Genomic DNA, 19,908 nt, shown 5'->3' on the forward strand with positions numbered 1-19,908 from the left:
GTGTCCCTGCTTCTGTGGCCCTAGCCTCGGGGGATACTATGATCTTTCCTCCATCTACTCCTCATGGTTAGGAGAAGCCTGGTCCTGGGGGAGGGGATGATGCATTAGAGTCCCACCCCCACCCCCCAAGAGTACAGACCTAGCCAGATTTGGGTCGTGGGAAGGAGCAGCAGTCAGCCTGTGCCAGGGGGTAGGCTAGGGCCAGAGCTGGCACAACCCCCCTGGCATGCCTGCCTCTCCTGTTTTCCCTGACCCAGAGGAGTCAGGGCTGGGGCCTGATGGGGAGGGGCCTTTGGGATGGATGGAGTCTGGCTGTTCAATTGGACTGGTGGGAAAAGTGACTGATTTGTATCTGAGCTGGAGACTTTGGGTAGCTCTGAGATCATATGAACCTGGGACTGTCAGTGTGCGAACCTGGAATTGTGAGTCTGAGTTTGTGTGAGTGTAGCATTGTGTATGAGTTTGTGTGAATCTGGGACTCTGTGTGTGTGTGTGTGTGTGTGTGTGTGTATCTGAGTTTGTGTGAGCTTGGGTTTGAGTCTGGAACTCCTGCTCTGAATTCTCCCCACCTCCCCTCAGCCCCCTGGCTCCCTCTCCCTGGTGCTGAACATGAATCTATACCCCACCCTAGACAAAGGAGGGTCTCTGATCCTCTCCCCTCCTCCTTTTCTCTGGGATCTCTCACACCTCCTCTGCCATCCCTTATCTCTGCTCTCTCCTCTCAGGGCTGCCTACCTCGATAGGTCCTCCCCCTCCCTGCCCACCCCACCCCCAAAGCCCTCCCTACCTTCTTCTCCCAGCCACCCACCTCACTTGGCTTTCCTCCTCCCCAGGCCCTCCACCCCGAGCCTTCCCCTCCCCTTTCCCCTCTCCTCCCTCCCCTCCCCTCTCCCTGATCCCTCCCACTTGCCCCTCTTCCCCTCCTTTCTCATTTCCCAGCTGCCTCCCTCAGCTTGGTCCTCTCCCTCCTCCGTCTTCCTCCCAGCTTCCTCCTCCTTCCCTGGCTCTCCTCCCCTTTCCCCGTCCCTCTTCCTGCTCTTCTCTCCCCCTCCTCTCCTTCACTCCCCTCCTTCTCTGTCCCTCCCCTCCCTCTCCCCAGCTCTCTCTCTCTCTCTCTCTGGTCTCTCCCTGGCCCCGGCTCCCTCTGTCTCCTTCCCCAGGTCTCATCCCCTCTTTTAATCGCCCCCATCTCACGCTTCCTATCACTGTCTCTTGCTCTCTGGTGGAGCATTGTGACCGGAGAACCAGCAGGTAGGAGCCCCCAAGCTGGGTAAGGAGATGGGGGTGGGGGAGTGGGATGGAGGGAGATTATTGGTCACTATTGGCGGATCCAGGCCCTTAGACTGGTATGTGCTGGTGAAGGGGGGTGGTGTCCAGGACCATTCTATGTATGGGAGATTGAGTCCCCCAGACTGGTCTGTATGAAGAAGATAAAATCTTCCAGACTAGTCTATAATGAAACTGGGGGCCCTCAAATGATGCGTGCTGGGAAGAGAGGCCCCCAGGTGGTCTGTCCTGGGAAGCGAGGGTCTGAGTGAGTGATCTGTGCTGGTGATGAAGACTTGGGTTCCCAGATCTTTCCTCTAACGCTGAGGGGAGGGGGGGGAGGAGGATGATTTCGTGGGATTCAGGGGCACAGAACCTATCTGTCTCCTCTGGCTCATGGTACCTGTCTATGGCCCTCTGTCTCTTTTCTGTATATGTGTCCCTTACCTTCATGCCTTTCCATCTTTCTGTTTCTTTGTGCTGCTCCTGTCTCTACATTCTCCAGCTCTCTCCTCTCTCTGTCCCTGATTCCCCCTCCCTCTCGTCTCCCTCTCGTCTCTCTCTCGTCTCTCGTCTCTCATCTCTCTCTCTCTCTCTCTCTCTCTCTCTCTCTCTCTCTCTCTCTCCATCCATCCATCCGCCTCTCCATCCCCTTCTCCATCCCCTTCTCTCCACTCTTCTCCCCCAGAGTCTGGTAAATCCCCGCCCACACACTCATCTCCACCCCCGCTTGCGGAGGCGGGTTTCAGGAGGGAGGGGTTTGAAATGAGAGGGGGCCCCATGACTGTTCCCACTACCTGAACTCACACCATCATCAGATGGAAGGGTTTCATCCTTTCCTTCTCTCCACCCCTAGCTCGGTCCCTCTAGCTTATCCCCTAGCCACCGCTTCCCCCTGTACTCAGGTCTGCCCTACGAGTCCCAACTGTATTCTGCCCTCCATCCTCCCCACCCTTTGGGGGCTGGCTTGCCCAAATAAGATAGATGGGAGACGAGGGCTCTGAGGACACTAGTTGGGGGTGGGGGGTCTTTTCATTAACATCCTTTCCCCTGGAGGCCGATGTTGATTTCCTGAGGGGTTTGCTTAAGACAATTCTTCCTGAAATGGAACTCCTCATCCCAAATTAGGTCCATTGAGAAGGGGTTGAGATGGGGGGGATGGGCAAAGTGAAGATGACTGTTGTGTGAGCGTGTGTACATGTGTGTCTGTAAGTGGTGTCTGTGTGTCTCTGTAATTGTGTTTCAGCCGGGAGACTGAGGGACCAAGCGTCTATTTCAGACGGGTGGCTCTGGGTGAGTGTGTTTTCCTGGTGGTGACCATCCATATGTGTGGTTGATTATATGTTGATATTCTGTAACTGTATGTAGTTTGTGATTGTGTGTTCATGCCTAGGAAATGTCTATGAATGTGTGTGTGTGTGTGTGTGTGTGTGTGTGTGTGTGTGTGTGTGTAGGGGAGGGGTTGTTGTGCACCTGGCTCTGTGGCTGTCTTGGTGAATGTGTGTGTGTGTGTGTGACTGTGTGATTGTGACCAAAGTTGGACACGGTCTGTGGTTGGTAGGATGTGTGTGTGTGTGTGTGTGTGTGTGTGTGTGTGTGTGTTCGTTCACCAGAGGGGGCTGGACTCTTCACATTCACAACTGGAAGACCCATTGGAATGAGGGTGACGCCTTACATAGAGCCATGGACACATAGTCGAACAGCTGCGTGCCAGTCACACACACACACACACACACACACACACAAGCATATGCCCAAAGAGGCACAGACACCTGGAAGGAAAAGGAAACTTCCTTCCTGTCCCCATCCTGGCCCACAACCTAACCAACAGTGGAAGATGGGGGTCAGACTATGGGAAAGACTTCCCAACAACCCCTAGAAAGTTAGGATGTCCCTGACAAAGAGAACAGATCCAGCCCCCTCGGGGACATATGACCAGGCTCATCTGGCCCCGGATCTCAAAGCCCTGATCCGGTTTCAGGTCAATGTCAGGGAGAGAGAAAAGCTGATACCTCAAGGATTAGGAATTGGGTGGCTGCTAAGAGGAGGTTACTGGATGTGGGGGGTGAAGAGGGTCTCTCCCCACCCCCACTCTACCATTGGGAAGTCCTTCCTTCAAGTCTGCCCACCCTCCCTCCTGCTGCAGGAGCAGGGGTAATGATGACTCAGTAAGAAGGAAGGTGGGACGTAATGAGGCTGTGAGCAGGGGAGGGCAGGAGAGGGGAGGGGGAGCAGACACACTGTCTCTGAGTGCTCAGGGGACACCTAGTCTTGGCCTGGCCTCCCTCCTCCCTGCTTTCCCCCACCCCCCAGCTTTTAATAGTCAGGAATCGGTTGCCATGACAGCTGGGAGGAGGTGGGAGCTGCTTCTGTCTCTTGTGTCTTGTACCATGCCTGTTATTGTCCCCATTCCCTCAGCCCAGGGGGTCCCAAATCACTATCCTGTAGGATCATAAGGTGGAGCTAGGAATTCTTTCTCCCTCCATCTCTCTATTTGTCTGCCTTGTCTCTCTGTCTCCCTGGCCCTTCCTGGTCTCTGTCTCTTTTCTTATCTGTCTCACTTTGCTTCCACTCCCAATTTTTCTGTGTCTCCCCCTTTCTCTGCCTCCCTCCATCTGTCTATCTGGTCTCTCCCTGTCTCTCTCTCCATTTGTTTGATCTCTGTCTCATCTCTGTGGTCCTCCCTTTCTCTACCTCTCTTCTGGTCTCTCTGTCTCTCCCCATCTCTCTCACTCTCTCTGCCTGATCTCTGTCTCTCTTCTTGTCTGTCTCTCCATTTGTTTGATTTCTGTCTCGTCTCTGTGGTCCTCCCTTTCTCCACCTCTCTTCTGGTCTCTGTCTCTCTTCCTGTCTCTTCCTATTTGTTTTTTTTGCCTTGGTCATTGAGGTGTGTCTGTCCCCACCTAGTTTTTCTGGTTCTCTCCTTCTATTTCTGCTTCATCTCTCTGTGTGGCTCTCCCTCTCAGTTTTTGAGAATCTTCCTTGAACCTGAAACCCCAGTGAGTGTGTGAGAAGAGACTAATTGAGTCAGACCCATATTCCATTCCATATGTGAGGAGGTCAGGGAAGATACTTGCCCCCACTCCCACCCCATCTCTCCTTCAGATCCATGGGCTTGGGAGAGAAGAGGGTAGAATTTATCTCCTTTTTCTGACTCTGTGCCCTGTCTCTGTGGGAGTGTGTCTTTCTTCATCTCTGTGTATCTCTGCTCAGTGTGTCTGTGCCAATATTCCCATCTCTTTGCTAGCACCCCCAACCCTCCCATAACCTTCCCACCTGACTGCCCTTCTTCATCTCTACTCAACAGACCAGGTTCATCCCGTGCTCCCTTTCCCTGTCTCTCCATGGCACCCTCACTAGCTCTGGCTGGGGCTGCCCTCCTGGCAAGTGTGGCCCCTTGCTCTGGGGATACCCCTGCCTCAGCCTCCCCGCCACCAACCTCAAGTCCCAACACAAGCCAAGAGAGCAGCTGCCCTGGTTCTACACGCTGTCAACCTGGTGTCCTGCTGCCTGTGTGGGAGCCGGATGATCCTTCGCTGGGAGACAAAGCTGCCAGAGCTGTGGTCTACTTTGTGGCCATGGTCTACATGTTCCTGGGTGTGTCCATTATCGCTGACCGCTTTATGACCTCCATTGAAGTCATTACATCCAAGGAGAAGGAAGTCACTGTCACCAAGAGTAATGGAGAGACCAGTGTGGGCACTGTACGCATCTGGAATGAGACTGTCTCCAACCTGACTCTCATGGCCCTGGGCTCCTCGGCCCCAGAGATCCTGCTCTCTGTCATTGAGGTGTGTGGCCATAACTTCCAGGCTGGAGAGCTAGGACCGGGCACCATAGTGGGCAGTGCTGCCTTCAATATGTTTGTGGTCATTGCCGTCTGTGTCTATGTTATCCCACCTGGAGAGAGCCGGCGCATCAAGCACCTGAGGGTCTTCTTTGTCACAGCCTCCTGGAGCATTTTTGCCTACATCTGGCTCTACCTCATCCTGGCTGTCATCTCTCCTGGTGTTGTCCAGGTAAGCCTGTGGCCCAGGACAATGTTCCTCCAAACCCAGGCTGGTCCCCTTGATAGCCCCTCCTGTCTCACTGCTGCAAGGCTGCTTTGCCTAACCCCAAATCCCAACCCACTGCCTCCCCTTGCCACTCTATCTGACACTATATAATTCTGATATTTCCCTCAATGTGGTCTAAGTAAGCTCCCCTAAACCCGCCTGCTGTCTCGGTCCTTGCCCTTAACCTGCTGCGTGGGTCCCCTGCTACCCTCTTCCCTTCTGACCCAGGTACTTCTATCCCCTACCCCTAAACCTGCAGGTCTGAAATACGATTCCCAGCCCGCCATTTATAGGCATAAAAATAATAGCTCACATTTATAGAATACTTTAAGACTTTTAAAGATTGTTAGCTCCCCCTTCCCCTCCCCTCCAGAACTATGGGGGAAGGGGTGGAGGAGACATCAGAATCCTTTATAAAGGACTACAGAGTTGGGAGGAGGGAAGTAAAGTCCTGTCTTCCTAAGTCTCTCTTTTCTGTGTATTTTATCCAGATGGAATAGCTTTATTTCTTTCCACTTTCCCCCCTCCAGGCAAAAGGGCCAAGCATCAGATTAAGGTTGGGGGTCCTCTCGGAGCTGGGACAGTTATTGAAGGGGCAAGAAGACAGACAGACAGAGATGGGAAGAGAAAGCTATGAGAATGAGTGGGACACAGCGATAGAAGGAAAGGTGTGGAGAGAGAGAAAGATAAGACCAGAGAGGAGAGAGGAAGAGAGACAGACCAGCAAGAAGAGTGAGGACTAGTGAGGCAGAGACAGATAAGGAGGAGATATATAGAGATGAGGAAAGAGGTGGATAGAGATGGGAAGTGATTAAAAAATGAGCTGGAGGGAAAGATGGGAGGAGAGAGAAGGAAGAAGGGAAAGAGAGACAGAGACACAGAGACATAGACTCATGAGAGCACAAGAAAGGAAAGGGGGCTCTCAGGCTCTTTCTTAACCATTTCCTCTTCTTGCTCTGTCCCTTTGCTGCCGTGCTTTGTCCCCAGGTGTGGGAAGCCCTGCTCACTCTGGTGTTCTTCCCAGTATGTGTGGTCTTTGCTTGGATGGCCGACAAGCGTCTGCTTTTCTACAAATATGTGTACAAGCGTTACAGGGCAGACCCCCGAAGTGGCGTCATTATTGGGGCGGAGGGTGACTACCCCAAGGGTATCGAGATGGATGGCACCTTTGTGGGGCCAGACCATCACCGGGTAGAGGCTGGGATCATGCCTGGGCCAAGCCCCGAAGACCGTGAGCTAGATGAAAGCCGGAAGGAAGTGATTCAGATTCTCAAAGACCTGAAACAGAAACACCCAGACAAAGGCCTGGACCAGCTGGTGGGCATGGCCAACTATTATGCCCTTCTCCACCAGCAAAAGAGCCGAGCCTTCTACCGTATCCAGGCCACGCGCCTCATGACTGGTGCCGGCAACGTGCTTCGGAAGCATGTGGCCGATGCCTCCAGGAAGCCGGCCCTGCTTGACGGTACCGATGAGGAAGAGGAGGATGGGGCCAGCCACATCTTCTTTGAGCCCAGTCTGTACCACTGTCTTGAGAACTGTGGTTCCGTCATGCTCTCCGTTGCCTGCCAGGGTGGGGAAGGAAATAGCACCTTCTATGTTGACTACCGGACTGAGGACGGATCTGCCAAGGCTGGCTCAGACTATGAATACAGGTGAGATTCTCCTTCCTCTCCCATCAGCCACCCAACCACCATCCCCAGCCCACTTCCTCCCTGGACCCAGTTTCCCCTGTGTTTTTTGTTCTGTCATCAAGCATCATCGGAGCTGACCAGCTCCTGTATACTGTGAGGTGGGGCTGGGGGTAGGAATTTATCTGAGGAGAGTAGAAGAGTCATGGTGACAGAGATATTTTTTTATTTTTTTTATTTTTTTGCTTTTTTTTTGGCAAGGCAATTGGGGTTAAGTGACTTGCCCAAGGCCACACAGCTAGTACAAGTGTCAAGTGTCTGAGCCCGGATTTGAACTCAGGTCCTCCTGACTCCAGGGCCGGTGCTCTACTCACTGCGCCACCTAGCTGCCCGACAGAGATATTTTTAGGGTAAAAGTGGAATTTTTGTAGCTAGGATTCTGTGTTCCCAAGGGACCCTGGCCCAATGCAGAAATTTGGGGGTGGAGAGGGTAGAGAAGGAGGAGCGACCTCCTTGAAAAGACAGATTATTTCATAAACCAAAGGCTTTCCTCCAAAGTGGGGAGTTCCTTGTAAGGAAACACCCTTCACTGACACAAATCACCACTTTCTCTTCAACTTCACATGAGGTTGCTGAGCGGGGACTCTGAGAGGTGACTTCACTTGCTCAGGCCTACACAGCCAGGTTGTGTGAGAGACAGAATTTGAACCTGTCTCTACCTGACTTTGAAACCAGGTCTCCAGCCACTATCCTAATGGCTGCCTCATTAATGGAAATCAATTAATTACTATGCATCAAGCACCAGTGGGAAGCACCCCCTTTTCATTAGGGCCCGAGATAGGAACTGGGGCTGTGGTCTCATTGCTATTGGGAACTCCCAAATGAGGGAAATTTCTCCTCTGGAGCAGATCATCACCAGCTCTGCCACAGAGGGGCTGGCTCTCTATCCACTATCTATCTCTATGCCCCTCATGGATCCTCAGTTCCCATTTCATGTAACTTTGCTGGCCCCCACTCCGTCCCCAGCCCTGAGACGAGCTTTGGGGGTGACTGAACACAGGGAGCCCTAGGCTGACTTTTGGGGAGAAAGGGAGGGAGACTCCCATCTCATTAGGGAGAAGAGGTTTCTTCTCAGTCCCTGTGAGGAACTCTCTGAGAACCTTCTAGGGCAGGATAGAATGCGGGATCACCCCAGTGTGAGGCTACCACCAGCCAGTCACTGGAGGAATTGGGGGAGGGAATTGGGAAGGCAATCCGAGAAGGAGGATCTGCCTAAGTGAAAATGCAGAGGTGGAAAGGAGTAAGCTATATTCTGTTTTAACACCTGGGACCTGTGAGCCTCCTCTCCTCTCCTCCCCAGCTAGACTGGAAGGACGGGGGGGGGGGGGGGGGGGGACTGTCTGAGGGTGGGGCCTTGAGCTGCCCCTTCACAGTCTCCCCTAGACTTCTAAGCACTTTGGGGGGGTGTTTGGTAGCTAGGTTAAGATTCCTGGCTTTGCCTCAGCTCCGGATGCACGACTTTGGGCAAATTCCTTCTCTTCTCTGGGCCAAGCTTTCCTCCCTTGTAAAAGGAGGGGATTGGAATAGCATCTCCAAAGTTCTAAAATGAAGATTCTAAGATCCAGGCTGTAGGATGACTCTTGTTTTTTTTCCCCTCCATGGATCCCCCAAAGTGAGGGTACATTGGTTTTCAAGCCTGGCGAGACCCAGAAGGAGCTGCGCATCGGCATTATAGACGATGACATCTTTGAGGAAGATGAGCACTTCTTTGTCCGGCTAATGAACCTTCGGGTTGGGGATGCCCAGGGCATGTTCGAGCCTGATGGCGGCGGGAGGCCCAAGGGCCGGTTAGTGTCCCCCGCCCTCGCCACGGTCACCATCCTGGACGACGACCACGCGGGCATCTTCACTTTCCAGGACCGGCGGCTGCACGTCAGCGAGTGCATGGGCACTGTGGATGTCCGAGTTATCCGCAGCTCTGGGGCCCGAGGCACTGTTCGCCTGCCCTATCGCACGGTGGAGGGCACAGCTCGTGGTGGGGGTGTCCACTATGAGGATGCTTGCGGGGAGCTCGAGTTTGGAGACGACGAGACCATGTGAGGGGCCATGAACTCATAGGGGAGAGGGGAGGGACCAGAGGGATTGGGTCATGATCCTAGGGAGAAGGGGACACTGAGGAATTCACAGAGAGACTCAAAACAGAAACAGGCCTGGAGAGAATGACATTCCAGCTGGCTTCAATCTAGGAATGGCACAGGAGTCCTTGGGAGAGGGGAGAAGGGGCCCCCACATGCCATTCTCATGCAGGGAGAGTTTTCTGGCTGGGGACGAGATATCATCTCTCTTCCCTCTCCCTGTATCCTCTCCCCTAATTAGCCATGTTTGCCAATAGGCCCCGTAGGGGGCCAGTGAGTGACTCACTACAGGCTGGGCTGGCAGAGAAATTGAGAAGAGGAGAACAGGGAGGAGCAGGGAGGAACTGAGGAGAGCATTGGACCCCAGAAAGATACAGATGGCCAGGGCTGGAGGGTGGTGGGAGAGAAAAGCCCAAACCCTGACTGGGCAGAGAATGTTTTCAGAACTGTTAGCACAGCAGGAGGGTTGGAGGCTGGAATGGAAGGACTTCCTGAGGTAGATTCCCCAAGCCTGGCCCCTTCTCCCCTCACCCTAAAGCCCCCAAAAATAAATGTACAGATTTGGTCTAAATCTGTGGCTTCATCAACGTGAGGGAATTCCCAGTGTAGAAACTCCCTCCATTGATTTAGGTCAGCCACTTATCTCTAACTTAGTCTTAGCTGCCTAAATTACTGAAAGTTTAAATCACTCAACAGCCAGAACATGTCAAAGGTCGCATTTGAACCCAAGTCGTCCTGACTTCAGGGCAGCCCTCTCTCCAGTATACCAGTGTGACTCTCAAAAACGTATAGCTCCATGTACAGACTTGGAGAGAGATCTAGGCCTAGAGGTGACTGCAAGGAGAGAGATCCAGAGATCCAGAGCTAAATGCCAAAGGGAGACCCTGACCCAGGAAGATACATGAGGATCGAGATACAAGGAGGAGACCCTGAGACAGGAAAATCAGAAATATGTGGCACTATGCAGATGATGCCCATGGAGAAAAAGACCCACTGACAGACCTATAGATATGTGAGCCTCTCTCCTCTTTTCCACAATCTCTCTTGCTCCCCACCTTTCTCTTTCTCCCTCCGTCTCTCCCTTTCTCTTTCCCTCATCTTTCTCTCTCTCCTCCCCTCTCTTTCTCCCTCATTTCTTTCTCCTTCCCTCACTTTCCCTTTTTTCTTTCTCTCTCCTCTCTCTCCCCATCGTCTCTCTTTCTCCCCAGCTCTCTTTCTCCTTCCTCTCTATCTTTTTCCTTCCCTCTCTTTCCTTCTTTATCTTTCTCTCTCCTTCTTCTCTCTCCCTTCTCACACACACACAAACATGATCACGCACACACAGACAGACTCCATCCATCACTTTCCACCCTCGCACTGCCACTGAGGAAGCTGCCAGCCCTTGCTTTCTCTCCCTCCACCCTCCATTCCAAAGACAGAGATGGAGCTGGAGCCCTCCCAGCTGCTGCCTGAGCCTTCTGTTCATAGATCTGGGCAACAGAGCTTCATCCCCCATCCTCCCCCACCAAAATCACTGTGCACCGGGGCTCCTGTGTCACCGACAAGGTAGAGAGAGACACTGAGAGAGAGATACAGACAGAGATGCTCAGAGACAAAGAGGGAGAATCTCGTGGAGACAGGGAGACTGAGGGAGTGTCATTCTCAGGAAGCCCAGATCTTGTCAAACTTCACACTTTCCTCCAGTTTCATGACTCTGTCCCTTCCCTGTCCTCATTCACCCTGGATGCATGAGAATCTGTGTGTGTGTGTGTGTGTGTGTGTGTGTGTGTGTGTGTGAGTGGGGGGGAGGGGCAGGGTGGAGAATATAAGTCCAACATGGTATATGGCAGAGGTGTCAGGAGAGTCCAGGGACCTGGATTTGGATCCTTGTGCTTCTCCTTAATAGCTGTGTGACTTTGGCAAGCACCTTTACCTCTTTCTATCTCCGTTTCATCTTCTGTAAAATCAGGGAGTTGTATTTGATTAGTCCCTCTTTATCTCTGAGAGTCCAGAGGTTTCAGAAATCAGGGTTCAGCACCTTGGACAGCCCCTCCCTCCTTAAGAGTGATTCCTGGGGGTAGCTTTTTCCCCACCTACAGGAATTTAAAATATATAGGAGGGAAAAAAGAAGGTACGAGTTGCAAGCTGGGTATTGGAGTGAGACAGGGTGTGTGTGTGTGTGTGTGTGTGTGCACACGCACAGGCGCGCACACTCACACACATGGCTCATGTGAATCTGTCTGCGACAGATGTATGGATTGTGTCACATCTAAACTTTGTGTCTCTGTCAGCACAGGACCCTGGACACAATAGATATTTAGTAAATGTTAATTGAATTGGATTGAACTAAACCAAATTGGAGTGCATACCTGTGCTATGTGATTCTGCAAGTACTATTTCTGGTGACAGTGTTGTTGAGTGTATGTGGTGCCGTTGCGTGTTTTATGGTGCTGTGGTTCTGGGTATTGTGTAACACTGCGATCCTGTGGCGAATGTTTGGCTAGATCTGTGTTATCTCTGTGTCACTGTTGTCTACAGTGTGCTTATTGTGTGATTGTGTTGGTGTGTGGCTATGCTTGGCAACAACAACAACAACAACTCATTTCCATTAAGCTTTGAAGTCTATAAAGCACTTTTATAGACATCATCTCATTTGAGCCTTCTAATAATCCTGTGAGTTAGGTACTACAGGTGCTGTGTCCACTTTACAGATGAAGAAACTGAGGCTTTAGGAGGGGGAATTCCATAGGATCATAGATATAGAGCTAGAAGGGGCCTCAGAGGCCATCAGGTCCAACTCCCTCACTTTACTGATGGGAAAATAAGGTGTTACATGATTTGCCCAGGGGAAGCTAGGTGGCATAGAGAGTAAAGCACCAGCCCTGGAGTCAGGAGGACCTGAGTTCAAATGTGGCCTCAGACATTTGACACATGTACTAGCTGTGTGAACTTGGGCAGGTCACTTAATCCCAATTGCCCTGCCCACAAAAACAAAACAAAAAAAGAAAAAAAAATTATTTGCCCAGGGTAACCAAATGGACAGTTCATTGAGGCTGGATTGGAAGTCAGGTCTTTTGATTCTACAGTCAGCTTACTTTCTATCATACCACACTTGCCCGGGGTCACACAGCTAGTAAGTTTTTGGTGTGGGATTCAAAGCTTTTAGGTGTGAGCTGACACTGTTATTTCCTCTACAGCTTTTATCGTTGTATGACTGTGTGTTGACCAGTTGTATGATTAGGTACCAGTATTACATGATTGGATATCAGTCATGTGTAGTTGTATTAGTTTTTGTTTGTGTTATACAGTGAGGTGTCAGTGTTTTCTGACACCATGTGTCTATTTTGTGTGGTTTGTGACTTTGTGTCTGTAATGTGAAGTCAGACACAGCGTCTGTGCTCATGCGAGGCTCTGCATGTGTGTGATGCTGCTGTGTGACTGGAGTGCTTGTGTTGAGGTCTGTGACTGTAAGGCAGTTTTCTCTCTGTTTCCTCCTTCTCAAATATGAGTCCAGTTCCCATGGTGATAGAGGTGCTCAAGAAACCAATTAGTGTCTTCAATTAACCCCCATGAAACCCAGGATCTGTTAGGGGTGGATCAGAATCAGGATATGAGGGCTTAGGAGGGATTACTAGAGGCTTGGAGAGAGTCCCCAAGAGAGAACTCAGGTCCCCCATGGATGGGCAACAGGAAGTCCACCCTCTGTCTCTCTCTTTTTTCCAACCAGGAAGACTCTCCAGGTGAAGATAGTGGATGATGAGGAGTATGAGAAAAAGGACAACTTCTTCATTGAGCTGGGCCAACCCCAGTGGCTGAAGCGAGGGATCTCAGGTGGCTGTGGCTATAGTTGGTCTGGGGGTTGGGGAGGGTCAAAGGGGCTGGGCCAGGAGATGACAGAGTTCAGTTTAGTAACTGAATGAAGGAAGGTGTGGAGGGATCAGACCTAGGAGGATGAATCAGAGAACCAGATGGAGCATAGGTGTGGGTGGGCAGGGGTTTCAGGGGGCATGGAAAATCAAGGATGAATGGGGATAGATGTGGCCCTTAGGGGAAAAGGAATCTGAGAGGAAGAGGGACAGGGGACCCTAGGACCAATGGAACAATGGTAGAGCCACTAGACCCTGATCAGAACCATGGATAGTGCCCAAACCCCTGTTCTCCTCTGGGTAGAGTGGGTGGAATAGTGGTTGGGTTAAAGGGGATGGGTGTCTGAGAAAGTGAGATTGTCTCAGATGAGACCCAATTAACACCCTTTCTTTCTATGTCTGTGTATCTTTGTCTTTCCGTCCAGCTCTCCTGCTCAATCAGGGTATGTAGGCTCAGGTGACAAAGGGCTGAGAGTGGGGGAAGGCAGTATTGGGGCTGAGATTTTTTTTTCAGATTCTTGGAGGTAAGATTGTCCTTAAAGGTAAGGTTGGGCTGGGATTAGAGTTGGGATGTGGTCAAGATTGGGTTAGGATCATAGTTAGGTTTAAGATGGACTTTTGTTGATGGATTGAAGGTTAGGGTCAGTTTCAGGGTGAGGCTTAAGATTGAGTAGGAATTTGAATCCAAGTTCCACTTTGGGGTCAAGCTTTGGCTTAAGGCTAAAACTAAGATCAAAGGTTGCCTTAGGATTCAGAATAAAGTTAGGGTTGGCGTCTCAGCTACTCTCAGGGGTCAAGGTCAGATTCATGGTTAGGGTTAGGACTATGTTCAAGGGGCAGCTAGGTGGTGCAGTGGGTAGAGCTCTGGCCCTGGAGTCAGGAGGACCTGAATTCAAATCTGGCCTCAGACACTTAATAGCTGTGTGATCCTGGCCAAGTCACAACCCAGATTGCCTCAAAAAAAGGACTATATTCAGAGTTAATGTCAGCATGGATCATAAGATTTTGATCATTAGATTTGAGAGATGCATCAATTTTAGAGTCAGGATCAGGATTAGTGTTGATACTGGTATGAAGAAGACCTCAGGTCAGGCTTAGATTTATAATATATGTATTAAGGTTAGGTTTCAGATTTGATCTGGATTAAGGAAGGCATCCTGACTTAAGTTGAATGTGGTCTAATGATGAAGATGCACCATTTTGTGGGAGGCTTGAGGTCAGCCTTAATCTAGAGCTCTTCTTCAGGTGAGGATCTGGGGATGGTTTGAAATCTTAGCATATGATATGATACCACCTGGCTGAGAGATGGTCTGGGGGTTGGTCTGGGGGGGGTCTCCTCCTTCCTAACTTTCCAAAAACCTTCCAAGCTGGAGAGAACTCAGAAGATGAGTGTGAGACTCATTCTGGGAAGCCAGAGTGGGATAGGGAGGGTCCAAAGTCTTTGGGGAGGGGCAGGGAGAGATTCCAGTAAAGGCCCTGAAAGATGGAAAATATTGGGAGAAGTGGAGATCAGGGGGAAGAAAGAATGGAGTTTGGAATATTTGGGGACCATCCTGAGGGAGCAGAGGGGGATGTCAAAGGGGGCAGTTTGATGAGCTAGAAGACTGACTGAGGCTGGGGCTGAGCTATTGTGGCTCTGAAAGCCAGCTCAGCTTCACCCCTCCCTGGGGTCTGAAGCAGCCATGCCTTCCCAGAATCTAACCTTCATCCTTCACACTGCAACCGAATCCCCCATCCCTTCCTGCGACCTGTCCCATAGGGGATGGAGACCGGAAGCTGACTGCAGAAGAAGAGGAGGCCCGGAGAATTGCAGAGATGGGGAAGCCGGTCCTGGGTGAGAACTGCCGCCTCGAAGTCATCATAGAGGAATCTTATGATTTTAAGGTGATGGATGCAGGGATTGGAGCCTGGGGACAAGGGGTAGAAAGGCAGGGAGTCCTGGGGATAAAGGGGCAGAAGAGCCTGGAGCCCTGGAAGAGAGGCTGCCAGTGTGTTTGCCCCTCTGTCAGCACCACGGAGAGCACCCATAGTCACTCCCCTTCTGGTTGAAGCTGGAGGGGCTGTGGGGAGAAAGAGTGGGGTAGAGATTGGAGTTCTCTGGGACCAACATGCCTTCTTTCCCTCAGAACACGGTGGACAAGCTTATTAAGAAAACAAACTTGGCTCTGGTGATTGGCACCCATTCCTGGAGGGAACAGTTCTTAGAAGCCATCACAGTCAGTGCAGGTACCACTTGCCCCCTCCATCCCCCTTCCATCCCTCCCCAAGATTAGGAAATGGAGAGAAGGAGTGAGAGAAAGAGAGAGGGGGAGTGGGAGAGAGAGATAGGGAGAGAAAGAGAGAGAGACAGAGACAGACAAAGACAGGCACAGAGACAGAGAGGAGAGAAAGAGAGACAGAGACAGTGACAGAGAGACAGAGACAGTGACAGAGAGAAACAGAGACAGCATCAGAGAGAGACAAACAGAAGGAGACAGAGAAAAAGACAGAGAGTCAAAGACAGAGATGAACAGAGAGACAGAGACACAGAGAGAGACAGAGAAAAAGACAGATAATGACAGAGAGAGAGAGAGACAGAGAGGAGATACAGACAGAGAAATAAGAATATGGGGGGAAAAGACAGAAAAGAGACAGGAAGAGTGAGAAGGAGGTGGGGAGTCCAAGATGCCTAGAGCCTAGGCAAAACTCTGCCTCTGTTTGGTGCTGGGCAAATATGTTTGGACCTTGGTTTGGTCCAGGCTTATGTCTGGGCCTTGATTTCTCTCTTTAAAATGAGGGGATTGGACTTGGTGGTGTGCTCCTCTAGGATCTGACATTCTGTGAGTACAGATAGATGTGGCGGGGAGGCAGACTGGAGGGAGGGGCCAACAATGATATGGGGAGGGAAGGGATTGAAGAGAAGGCTTCTCGAGGACTGGAGCTTGGGGAGGGTCAGGAGCACATGGAGGGGGCTGGGCACCACCATGTTTCAGTTATTGGGTGAAACCTCAAGGCTGGCCTCAGTAGCATCAGGGAGAGCTGTTTTTCCAACATCTCCCCACTGTTCTCCAGGAAGGCTTCAGAATGGCAGTGTTGCCCCTCTCCCCTAGGGGACCAGAGAGTAGCAGGACCTCGGGTGTCACTCTCCTGTAAACCCTCATCCCTGTTCTCCAATTAGAAAGAAACTAGGGTTAGGAGGTGAGATGTGGAGATGAGAGATAAAAGGCAAAGGGGTGTAAACCAAATCAAGGTAGCCAGACTTAGTAGAAACCAGGCAATGGGGATTAAGAACAAGGTAGTGGAGACTGGAACAAATGAGACTGTAGCATGCCTAATAGATGCCCTTAGAAAGGACATCTAGGGTGTAGCTAGGTGGCGCAGTGAGTAGAGCACCAGCCCTGGAGTCAGGAGGACCTGAGTTCAAATCCGGCCTCAGACACTTGACTTGACACACGTACTAGCTGTGTGACCTTGGGCACGTCACTTAACCCTAATTGCCCTGTCCCCCCAAAAAAAGAAGGAAAAAAAAGAGAGGACATCTAGGAGAAAGAAAGGTAAGGGCACCCCTAGCCTGAGGTGAGGACCACCCAAAAGATGGAGCCCACCACACCTGCCCTCTGATGAGGCTTGTCCTGTTGTATAGGGGACGAGGAAGAGGAGGAGGATGGGACAAGGGAAGAGCGGCTGCCCTCCTGTTTTGACTACGTGATGCACTTCCTGACCGTCTTCTGGAAGGTGCTGTTCGCTTGTGTCCCTCCAACTGAGTACTGCCATGGCTGGGCCTGCTTCGGAGTCTCCATCTTGGTCATTGGGCTCTTGACGGCCCTCATTGGTGACCTGGCTTCCCACTTTGGCTGCACAGTTGGCCTCAAGGACTCTGTCAATGCCGTAGTCTTTGTGGCCCTTGGGACATCCATCCCAGGTACTAGGGCAAAGGGCAAGGAGGAAGCCAGGGGAGGGGCATGGATGGAGGGAGATAGAGGGGAGGAGGAAACCACTGAGGCAGACAGAGACTGAGACAGACGCAGGGTGGGGGGCGGGGTGCTGAAGGGGGCCGAGATTGAGAGACAGAGAGAGAGGAGCTGAGTGGGAAAGAGACCAAGAAAGAGGAGGGAAGGACAGAGGGAGAGGTAGAGAGAAGTGGGTAAGTAGGGAGAGGGAGAGACACAGAAGCAGACTGACTGAGAGGCAGAGGGGAAGAAAAAGGTGGAGGAACAGGGAGATGGGAGACCCAGAAGCCAGACAAGATAGGCTAGAGAAGGGAAGAGAGCAGGGCTGGGGGAGGGACATGGGCTCCCTTGGAGGGCCTGACAGCTTCTTTCCACCCCCTTCCTGGGGCAGACACGTTTGCCAGCAAGGTGGCGGCCCTGCAGGACCAGTGCGCTGACGCTTCCATTGGCAATGTGACCGGATCAAACGCCGTGAATGTCTTCCTGGGCCTGGGCGTAGCCTGGTCGGTGGCCGCTGTCTACTGGGCCGCCCAGGGCAGGGCCTTTGAGGTGCAGGCTGGCGCTCTGGCCTTCTCCGTCACTCTCTTCACCATCTTTGCTTTCGTGGCCGTCTCTGTCCTGCTCTATCGGCGGCGGCCCCACATCGGGGGCGAGCTGGGGGGGCCCCGAGGGCCCAAGCTGGCCACTGCAGCCCTGTTCCTGGGCCTCTGGCTGCTCTACATCCTTTTTGCTAGCCTGGAGGCCTACTGCCACATCCGGGGCTTCTAGAAGATGCTGCTGCCGCCACCTCCGGGCAGCCCTCCTGCCCTGCCCATCCTAAGGATTTATGACCACACCCAGGGCTCCTGGAAGGGTGGCACAATTCAATCCCAGGGAGCCCTCCCCTCATGCTCGGGTAGCTACTGCCACACCCTTGGCTTCTAGGGCCCCTCCCCCAGCTCTGGAATGCTCTGCCCTCTCCCTTGGAGAAAATGCCTCCTCCAGGGAGCCCCCTCTCTCTTCCTAAGGATAGTGCCATATCCTCCCTCCTTTTCTTCCAGGCTGGGATGCTCACCCCAAGCTCCAGAGACAGCACCTCCTCCTGGCCCCCTAGGAATACTGCCTCCTCCAGGGAGCCTGCCTAACCTTCCTGAACAGAAGAGCTACTGCCGCAGCCGGCACTGCCCAGATTCCCCCTCCCCTCCCCGCTCCTCCCCAGGGCTGCCCCTTGCAGGGAGATCTCCCTGTCCTTGGAATACTGCCAGGCTTGGGCTCCCAGGCCACCCTGCCCATGGAGGCCTCCTGCCCTTTGTCTCCTGCCCATCTTGTGTCCCAGCCATAGCTTCCAGCCCCTCCTCCAGGCCTCCTTTACCATGCACCACCTCCAGGGAGCTCAGCTCTCTTTGTCCAAGAATCCACTGCCATCCACTCAGTCTTCTGGGGATTCTCATTCAGAGAGTGCATCTAATGGCTCCTGGAGGGACCAGAAACTCCTTCCCCCAAGGACCCCCTTCCAAAGAGTCATGTCCCCATTCTCACCAGCCTTACAGCCCAAGGTTTTGGGGAACCTTCTTGGGACTGCCTTCTCTGGAGAGTTTCCCAGCTCCTGGGACTGCCCTCCCCTGTCGTGTTCTGACTCCTTGGAGCCCCCTCCCACTCCCTTAATCTGTGGATGCCTCTCCAGGTGGGGTGAACTGAGCCCCCAAGCCCAGAACCAGGAAGCCTGGCTTCTAGTCCTCTCAGACTCAGTGTGGGACCAGGGGCCAGTCTCTTTTCTCCTTGAGGGGACTGCAGAGACCCTCGTCGTTATCTGGCCCCTGCCCTGCTCCGGCCAGGGCAGGGCAGGGATGACTCAGGCCCCGTGACACCTGGGGACTGGAATGCACTTTGCACCTGCAACTTCGAACATTCCAGGGGCCCCTGCTGGTCCTGCTACCTCTGGGCCCCGGCTGGGAACGGGGGAGGGGTACAGGGGCGGGGGGTGTATATAGAGTCGGGGTTGGGGTGGGTGGGAGGGCTGCATGATTGGGGGGAACAGAATCGCTGCAGGGGTAGGGAGGGAGGGAGGGCGAGCCCTCCAGGTCTGTCCCCTCCCCCTCTAAATCAAAGCAATGGAAGGGGAAACGGGGCAAGGAAGCCCAAAAGACAGGGCAGGACCAAGGGACCAGAACCAGAGAAGACCCTCCCCACTTGCATACACGTATACATACACATATACATCCTTCCCTGAAAACTGCCCTCGAAGAAAAGCTGGAGGGCCAGAAGGGACCCAGGCTATCAGACAGCCAGAGCTGCCGTGTCCCTGCCCACTGGGGGGGTGGGCTCAGGGGAGGAGGTCCTGTTTTTAACTTTAACTTTGGAGGCTCAATGTCTGTTGGTCTTCTGCATTTTCTTACTGTGGATTTTGTTTCCACCCCCTCCCCAAGATCTCTGGGGTCACATGGCTCTAAAGTGGGGAGGGGGGAGAGTGTGGGGCTGGAGAGAGGGCTCCGGGTTTACCAGGACTCTTGCCTCTGTCTTCTCTCTCCTCCCCTGCCCCACCCTGTCTCTTCCTCCCTCCTTCCCCATCTCTGTGATTTCTGCAAAAGTTGACATAAAACTTTGGAATTCTGCCTGTGAGATGCCATCTTTGGGGGGTGGAAATGAGGAGGAGGGCAAGAATCAGGAAGGGGCTAGGGGCCTCTTTTGGCACCCCCATAACCTTTACTAGCCAGACAGTCAAGTATGAAAGATCAAGATAGATACCCAAGGATAAAAGCCCTGATAGAAAGCCCCCTCTCCCCAACCATACCTGGGCACATCCATAGTTTAGCTAAACACACCCACCTGCTAGAAAGCCATGCCCACATTCCAACTAGGTGAATGCCAGTCTAGCTATTTGCACTTCAGTCTCTCTAGCTGCAACCAGCCCATTAGATGGGACCACACATAAAAACTTCCCACCTGCTCTTAGCACTACTAGGGGCCCCTGTTGGTGTTGTGGGAGGAAGAAGCGCTCTCTGGATTACCCTGGCTCAAGCCCTCATCAGCTCTCCTAGGCTACTGCAAGGGTCTCCCGATTGGCCTTC

General features: G+C 52.5%; 1 protein-coding gene across 1 annotated transcript; it reads left to right on the forward strand.

Moving 5' to 3' along the window:
• The first annotated feature begins 947 nt into the window (after window positions 1–947).
• SLC8A2 (solute carrier family 8 member A2) lies at window positions 948–19,452 on the forward strand. Its single transcript, XM_036747644.1, has 10 exons — window positions 948–1,251; window positions 4,574–5,285; window positions 6,309–6,976; window positions 8,626–9,048; window positions 12,794–12,897; window positions 13,358–13,375; window positions 14,692–14,816; window positions 15,059–15,158; window positions 16,555–16,833; window positions 17,253–19,452. The coding sequence occupies exons 2-10, from the start codon at window positions 4,611–4,613 to the stop codon at window positions 17,627–17,629; spliced, it is 2,769 nt and encodes a 922-aa protein (XP_036603539.1). The 5' UTR covers window positions 948–1,251; window positions 4,574–4,610; the 3' UTR covers window positions 17,630–19,452.
• The last annotated feature ends 456 nt before the right edge of the window (window positions 19,453–19,908 follow it).

This window comes from Trichosurus vulpecula, chromosome 2 (genome assembly GCF_011100635.1).
Source record: "Trichosurus vulpecula isolate mTriVul1 chromosome 2, mTriVul1.pri, whole genome shotgun sequence".
Lineage (NCBI taxonomy): Eukaryota > Metazoa > Chordata > Mammalia > Diprotodontia > Phalangeridae > Trichosurus > Trichosurus vulpecula.

Bases quoted from the DNA above. Each gene is read 5' to 3' on its own strand.
- SLC8A2 (XM_036747644.1), top strand. From the start codon at position 4,611: ATGGCACCCTCACTAGCTCTGGCTGGGGCTGCCCTCCTGGCAAGTGTG. The intron at 15,159-16,554 runs GTACCACTTGCC...CCTGTTGTATAG, and splicing joins AGCCATCACAGTCAGTGCAG to GGGACGAGGAAGAGGAGGAG. The intron at 16,834-17,252 runs GTACTAGGGCAA...TTCCTGGGGCAG, and splicing joins CCTTGGGACATCCATCCCAG to ACACGTTTGCCAGCAAGGTG.